At 66.1% G+C, this 7,867-nt stretch overlaps 1 protein-coding gene across 3 annotated transcripts in view; it reads right to left on the reverse strand.

The window, feature by feature from the left end:
- The window catches only part of AATK (apoptosis associated tyrosine kinase), a 32,077-nt gene extending 26,900 nt beyond the window's left edge, over positions 1-5,177 (reverse strand). The window contains exon 1 of one of the 3 annotated variants that reach the window (XM_047094129.1): positions 5,030-5,177. In XM_047094129.1, coding sequence (XP_046950085.1) covers positions 5,030-5,111 — 82 coding nt within the window. In that variant the 5' untranslated portion in view covers positions 5,112-5,177. Of the gene's footprint in view, positions 1-4,772; positions 4,784-5,029 lie in introns of those variants that run through there. The other 2 variants (XM_047094132.1, XM_047094130.1) reach the window with 2 other exon arrangements.
- Between the last annotated feature and the right edge of the window lie 2,690 nt (positions 5,178-7,867).

Consider the following 7,867-nt stretch of genomic DNA (forward strand, 5'->3'; position numbering starts at 1 on the left):
GACGGCACATCACCAGCGGGGACGGGGCACAGCAGCGCTGGAAGCCAGAAGTCCTCGGTCAGGGCCACGCTCCCTCCGGGTCCTGCCGGCCTTTCCCAGTTTCTGGGGGTGCCAGGAGGCCTCCCACTTTCCCGCAAGGACCTCAGCCACGGGACTTAGGCCCACCCTGAACACCTACGAAGACTCCCATCCTGAGGCTCCAGATGGACAGGAACTTCGGCGGGGGACACTATTCCCCCCAGGAGCCCACTGTGGCAGGGAAGATGGGGTACGTGGGGGAGTTTCCCAGATAAAGGAGAGGCACGCGCCCCCAGGAAAGACTGTGGGTCGAGGGGCCCACCCTTGGGAAAGGCTCCGTGGCCGGGGAACAGCAGAGGCAGCCTTTGAGGGCCAGCCACCGGGACAGAGAGCTCTGGACCCCGGAGCCCCAGGCCACCTGCTTCGGGCACAGACATCCCTGCCCCCATGACTTCAAGGAGAGCAGTGATGGAGCTGGGGGCCGAGGGGGAGGCGGGATCTGGTTCTCCCCTCAGCCACGACCCCACCCAGGATGCCCTAGTACCCACCCAGGCCAGCAGAAATCAACAGCAGAACGGGGCTGTGGGTGCGACAACCAGGAGGTCACGGCCCTGGCGGGGGCCTCATGGGCCGGGACCCCCAAGGACAAGGTGGTGGCAAAATCCATGCACAGAAGCCAGAGGCACTGATATGCCCGGCCCAAGGTCACCCAAGGCCGGGGAGATGGTCTGGCCTCGGAGGGATCAGGTCCAGGCCAGCCCCAAGTTCAGGTCAGGGGCAGGCCGGGGCAGCACGGACGGGCAGCCGGCGGGTCAGAAGGCCACACTCAGGGCTAACTGCGCCCAAGGGACACTCTCCAGCCCCAGCAGGTGACCACACATGTTATTAACGGGCAGGCTCTGCCCCGGCATGTCCGCACAAGGTGCACGTGTGTTCATCGGTGTGAAGGGGCACGTGTGCAGGCGTGCACCTGTACGTGCGTGTGCACATGAGGAGTGTAGGCGTGTGCGACGGCTTATATGTGGGCACAGTGTGTGGCCACGTGCGTGTGAGCACATGTGTGTGCGTGCGCACAGGAGCGCGGGTGTGTGCACAGGTGGGTGAGAATGCACGTGCGTGTGTGTGCACATGAGTGCAGGTGTGTGCGAGGTTTATATGTGTGCGCACAGGTGTGTATGAGCACGTATGTGTGCGAGTGCACATGAGGAGGGGGGGTGTGTGTGAGGTTATATGTGTGCGCACAGGAGTCTGCGTGAGCATGTGCATGGGTGTGTGTATCACTTTCACTCACGGGAGGGCATGTGTGCATCCGTGAGCGTTCACGCGTGTACGAGTGTGTGTGAGCCTCTTTGCGTGGGTGCAGGGCCCTGTGGGGGAGAAACAGCCCCACTGAGGGAAGGGCAGAGCCTGGCTTCCCGGAGAACGGAGAACGTGCGGGAAGCAAAGAAACCGGCTCCCCTCCCCCTGTGCCCGGAGGGACATGGCTCCCCCTGCTGTCCCACACCCCGCGGGCCCACCCCGGAGGGCACAAGAAGGGCGCGTGACTGTGTGGTCCCAGAGGGGCCTGGGAGCTCCTGCCTCCGGCTCCGGCCAGGCCTCAGGGCAGCCGGGCTTGCAAACCGCTGCCAGTTCCCCGGGCGCCCCCGGGGTCCTCAGCTCCCCTAGGTACACCCCTCCTTTCGTCCCCTCAGACCCCCCCCCCCCACCGAGGCGTCACCCTAAGGCCCTGGCTGTGCCCAACCCTGTGCTGGGAGTGAGCTCCCTGTGGGCCAGGCTCGGGGTGAGGATCCACCAGGGGCACGACATGAGCTGAGAGGCGGGGGGGAACGGGCCGGGGCTGCCTTGTCTTCCAGGAGCTTTCCCACACCCCCAGTCCCACCAGCCAGTGCACAGGACCCCTGCCCCGGGTCAGCCTCGACGGGCGTGGCCAACACCTGCTTTCATGCCACCGACCCCGTGAACCCTCACGTGACCCCCAGAGGTGGGCACCTTACAGCTTAGGAAACTGAGGTGGCACAGAGAGGGCCACGTGGTCAGGGAGGGGAGCTCTCGGGGAGAAGCCAGAACCTGGAGACGGCCCCTCAGACAGCCCCAGGCCCCCCGGGATCAGGGACTCATAGCCCTGCCCAGAAACGCAGCACGGTGACCAAGGCACCTGCCAGACACCTACTGAGGTCCCTCAGGCCTCATCCGGCCGGGTCCCGCCTCGGGACACTCCTACAGGAGAAGGGACCCTCACTCTCTCATGGCCACACCATCCTGTCCCTCCCGGCCCCGCCCAACTGCTCCTGACCCTCCCTGTGACACACCCATCATCCCTCAGTTCGCGCCTCCCACCTGGTCTCTCCAGGGTGAGGTTTCACGTACTTGGGACTGAACCTCGAAAGAGGTCGAGTGTTCGTTCGGCCCAAGGCCACACGGCGCTGAAGTCACACGGCTACGTCTACCAAGAAATCCCGCACCCTCACCCGTATCCTGGGAAAGAGGACCCCAGAAGTGGCAGCCTGCACAGGCCCAAGGTGCCCCAAGACCACACATGCACACCTGCCCCCCCCCCCCATGGCACCTGGCCCTGCCCATACCTGAGAGCTGGTGGTGGCCCAGGCAGGCACTGGTTTAGGTGGGGTCCCCAGGTCACACTTGAACAGATACAGCCTCAGCCTCAAACTCAGTCCCCTTTTCTTTGTTTTTTTCTTTTTTTGGTTAGTATTTCTTTTTTAATTTTATTTTTTTAATTTACATCCAAATTAGTTAGCATGTAGTGCAACAACGATTTCAGGAGCAGATTCCTTAATGCCCCAGTCCCCTCTTCAATATAACTGCCACCGTCACTGCCTCCCGCCCATAGGGACCACCACGGAATCCCAAGAAAGCCACATGGCCTGGCCTGGTGACTTTATGAGGGACTCCCTGCACGGGCCTGGCCTCTCTGTCCACCCCTGACTGCTGGGCAACCACAGACACAAACTTCAAGACGGCCAAGAACTCGGGTCTTCCCTGCCCTCCGGACCATGCCCCCAGCATGGTCCCCCGCACCCCCCAACACGTGCAGCCCTCAAAAAGAGGCACCTCTCTCCACTCTTGGGTGGCGCCATGGAGCCACCTCTAAAATAGCATCTCTGTTCACTAAGCCCCAAGTTTTCCCCAGGCACTTAACCTCCACGAGGGCCTGGGGGGTAAGCACTGTTATCCCATTTTACAGATGAGAAACCAGCCCCAGAGAGGCGGGTTTGGGCAGAGAGACCCCAGCGGGTGAGAACTGGGCTCTGAACGCTGGGCGCTTAGCGGGAGGCCGGGGGACCCCACCTTTCCTCCTCCCCAACGCTCCCGTGGGGCCAACACCCTGCACCCCTGCCCGTTTACCCACCGCCGCCGTTCAGGGCAGCCCCTCTACGGGAGGACACAGCTCTGCCCTTCACTGACCTTGCAGAGGAGACCTCCCCTCAGCCTCCCGACAACTTTTTTCCCTGTAAGTCATTAAACTGACACATTGTAATTACACTGATCACAGCTGTTGGCACTGTTGTTTCTCTAAAGTGGGGGAAGGGTCTGTGCCCATACCTGAGTGTAGGGAGGGGGTAAGTGAACCCCACACAGGGCAAGTCTGGGCTCCACAAATTGTGCAAGAGGGCGGGTGGGGGGAGGGCTTCCATCCCGGGGTCAGTCCTGGCGTGCACACACACACACACACAAGCACAAACGACCCTGCTACCAGTTCCAAGGCCGGCACTTCCTGAAGCTGGACCCCCGCCTCCCAGAGGGCACGCTGCCTGGAGCACTGGCCTGGAGGGGCCCGGATGCCTGTCCCTAAAGGCTGCCCGGGCACAGGGCTGCTGCTGTCCGCCCTCCGGGCCAGCTGCTGATGACGGCGCCTTCTCCAAGCCCTGGGAGTTGGTTGCCTGGGAAGTCTTTTCTGAGGGACTGACACCCACACCCTAAACCCAACAGACAGACTTCACGTCAGCTCCCTTCTCCCAGGAGCAAAATGCCTTCGGATGGGGCCGTGCCCAGGGGACCCCGCGCGTGGCTGCACACACCGGGCCCTGCTCCAGGGAGGGAGACCCAGGAGAGCCTGTCACATGTGCGCCTGGCTTTGTTTTGGCTGGATTAGCCTGTGCCAAAGCTCCAGTGACATGTGGGTGGGACTCGGGCCCCTGGGCCATGGCTCCAGGGCAGGGATTTATCTCTCAGGCTGGTGGAGGAGGCCCGGAGCTGGGAGGGACGGAGGGAAGAAAGCCTACCACCTCCTGGTGACGGATGCGGGCCTCCAGCTGCCCCCGGCCGCTGGGCCCACTGAACCTGCCCACCGCCGCCAGGAGGCCAGGCAGCCACGGGTAAATGTGGTGCCAAGGGCCCCTGCAGCCAGCTAGATGGTGCTGCCTTGCTTCCCCCACACTGTCCAGGGGGCCCGGACACCCACCGAAGCCCATCTCTCCTGAGCCTCTGCCCAGTGGGCCGTCCTGTGGGTGGCCGCTGCTCCCAACTCCCTATGCAGGCTACTGGTCAGCCAGGCAGGGCTCCCTAGAACCTGCCCCCAGCACCGACAGGGGCCTCCCACACCAAGACCATGGGCGGGCAAGGGGCCATGGTGGCCTGGGACCCAAAGCAACACTCCCACAGCTCCCAGGGGGGCCCTGGTCCTGGCCACTTCCTCCCCTGGACACCTGGGGCCAATGCAGGCCTCCTGCCCCAGTCACCTGAGCCTCCGCGGCCCACCCCGCTGCCAGAGGCTTCAGCTGTGCCAGTGCGGGCACCGCGGCCTGCCCACCTCCACCATCAGGCCCCTAGGGGGTCCTTCCCAGAGCAGTTCCTCCCGCGGCTCTACTCAGGGTGGGGAAAGGGTTAATTTCCATGCAAAAGAGGAAACCGCGGCTCAGGAAGCATCATGTCCGCAGTGGGGGGGGGGGGGGGGACTGGAGGTGGGGGTGGGGGGTTGGCGGGCTGGACCGGCAGGTTGGGGGCAGCCGCAGCGGGCAGAGGGCTGGCCCAGGGGCGCGGCCAGCGGACTCACCGGGGTCGAAGTGCGAGCTGAAGGCGAAGCTGGGGTTGAAGAAGGACGACGACATGGCCAGGGCTAGCAGCGCGGCGGGCATCCCCGGGCTGACGCTGCGCTCAGGACGCCCGGGGCCCCGGGCCGCGCCGCGCCATCGCCCGAGCGGCCGCCGCAGGTGCGGAGCGCGCCCTGCCCGCCGGCCGGCCGAGCGCCCACCGCCGCAGCCGCGGGGCCGGGGCGGGTGCGGTGCGGGCGCGGGGCGGCGGCGGCAGACGAGGAGCCTCCGCCCGGCCGGCCGCGGCGCCGCGGGGCTCCGGGGCTGGTGCAGTCCGAAAACACTGGCGGGCGCGCGCGCGGGAGCGGGGGGGGGGGGGGCTCCCTCCCCGGCGGGGCGGGGGGGGGCACGGAGCCGCGCGGAGGGGGGACCCGGAGGCTGGGCGGGGCGGGGCGGGGGGCGCCGGGACGGGGCGTGGGGAGGAGGCGCGGGCAGAGGGGACGGAGAGACGCAGGGTGGGAGACCCGGAGACGCGGGGGAGGCACGGAGGCAGGAGGGGGCACGGAGACGCGGGAGAGGGCACGGCGGCACACGCGGGGGTGGGCACCGTGGCGCGCAGGAGGAACACGAAAGCGCGCGCAGGGGGGCCCGGAGGCGCGCGGGGGGCCACGCGCGCGGGGCTCGGGGCCTGGCACGCGGCCCGCACACGCAGGTTTCGGAGGCGGCTCGGGTCCGGCCCCGCGCCCTTGGGGCGGCGCCCGCGCTGGCGGGGGGTTATTTTTGCACCGGCCACCCTCGCCTGTGCCACGCCGCGACGACCGTGGAGGAGGAGGCGGCCGCCCCCGCCCGGGAGTGCACAGCGCCGGGCGTTTGGGGCGGGCGCGGCGGCGGCGCCGGGCACCGAGGGACGGTCCCCTCCACCCCCACCCCCCACGCCGCGCCATCTTGCACCGCTGCGGCGCCCGCTGCAGGGGGCCCGTGGGGCGCGGGCGCGGGCGGCCGGGGTTGGGGGAGGGCGGGGGGTGCTGAGATCAACGCCCCTCCCCCTGTGGGAGCCGGGGGAGTTACAGTGTAGTCGGGATCTGGGTTTTATGTAACCTGGGTCACGCTGGTTCATCCATCCATTCATTCCCCGGCCGATGAGCAAAACCCCTTGGCAGGGCCCCGCTGGAGGGCAGGGGTGTTGTGGGAGGCAGGAGGGGGCACCTTCTGCCCTCAGGGCCTGCGAAGGCTTTGGGGAGAGCAAGGTCGCAGGCTCCCGCTGAGGAGTCAGCCCCTTAGGGAGAGGGTGCCAGAAGGTGGCCTTCTTCTTCTAAGGGGTCCCCTTGTGTAGAAAGTGCCCCACCAAGGGGTGAAGGAATGGTCCCCTCCTTTCCCTTCAGACCTTAAGGGTCCCCTGCTATGAACAGTCCCGACCCACCACAGGCCTGTGGGAGCGAACAGGGTGTCCAGAACCTTCTGACCGACCCTGATTGTGTGGAGGATGCTCTAAGTAGCTTTGCCCCACAGGCCGCTGTTGAGGATAAAGGAGCCACAGGTGGAACAGCCAGTAAGGGGCCTGGTGGGGACAGGTGCTCAGATCCCGGGGGCGAGCAGGGTCAGAGGCCACCAGTGGTGAAGGTGACTGAGGGCTGTGATCTCGGAGTGTACCCAGGAAAAGAGGCTGGGTCCACAGTCCAGGACCTCCCCTCCCCACCCAGGAGGTAGGCCCAGCACTGCCCGGCCCCCATATGGAGGGTCCTGCCTCTGCCCACCCAGGAAGGTGCCCCGGATACCTGGACCCCGGGGAGGCTCCTTGGGGGACAGGCAGGGGAGATGACCGGTGGCCATCTCTGTCCAGACCCTCTGCACCACTGTGGCTGGCCTCAGTGACCAGGGTCAGAAGACAGTTCCCTGTGACACGGTTTGCCTGTGAACACACATGTGGGCACACGCTCAAACGCAGGGGTCACCCATAGCGGAAGCCTCATGCAGAGGGTGGGTAGATCTTGGAGCTTTGGGGTTACGGACCTTCCTCTGGGGTCCAGGCAGGGCAGGGAAAGCCCCAGGGCTCCAGTTGCAACACTCCCACCGCACTTGACCACAGTGACACCCCTCCCCCCCCCACCCCAGGCAGCAGGGTCTTCCGAGGTTTTCCTGGAGCCCTGCTGTGTCCCAGGCATGGTAACCATCGAACTTGAGGCATTCCAGATCCCCCGCCCCCAGCGTTCTTCTGTCCCTTGGGCTGGTACTTCCCACGTGGGGCCAGCCGGCAAGCATCACCGTCACCACGGTGTGGGGTAGGAAGCCTGGCACTGGAATTTAGGGGAGGGTCTGTCTGGACGCTCCCCGGAGTCAGAGCCAGAACCGCTATCCTGCCGGGGTCTTCTGAGCCCAAGGCCCCCCGGTCGGCACGAGCCTGACCCTCTGCCGCCATGATGAGGCCCACTGGGCAGAACAGGGTGCCGCAGCCCTGTGGAGGGCAGAGCTGAGCTGCTCGGGGCTGGCCAGGCTGCCTGGGACTCTTTCCCTGGCCTCTGGGCTGAGGTCCAGCCCCCTGACCTCTGAGAAAACACAGGGAAGACAAAGGATCCGAGCACCAGCAGCAAATACAACACCTTGTGCCCTGGGGCACTTGCTTGCCCAGTGTCAGGGGTGGGGGCAGCAAGACAGAGAGACAGGTCCCAGCGTAGAGGGCAGGCAGGGATGGCCCAGGGCTCCCGCAGGTCTGGCTTATACCAATCCCGGGGTGGGGGGAGGTCCCTGAAGACATGCCCCCACTTCCCCTGACCTGGGGGGAGGCCGGAGCCCCAGAGCCCTCCACAGCCAGAGCTGGGCCTAATAAAGGTGGGGGTCAGGGTGCCACACACCTGGGCGACCGC

The sequence above is a fragment of the Lynx rufus genome, unplaced genomic scaffold (genome assembly GCF_022079265.1).
Source record: "Lynx rufus isolate CCGP_SWC_20201006 ecotype Redwood Valley unplaced genomic scaffold, mLynRuf1.p SCAF_37, whole genome shotgun sequence".
In the NCBI taxonomy this organism is placed as follows: Eukaryota; Metazoa; Chordata; class Mammalia; order Carnivora; family Felidae; genus Lynx; species Lynx rufus.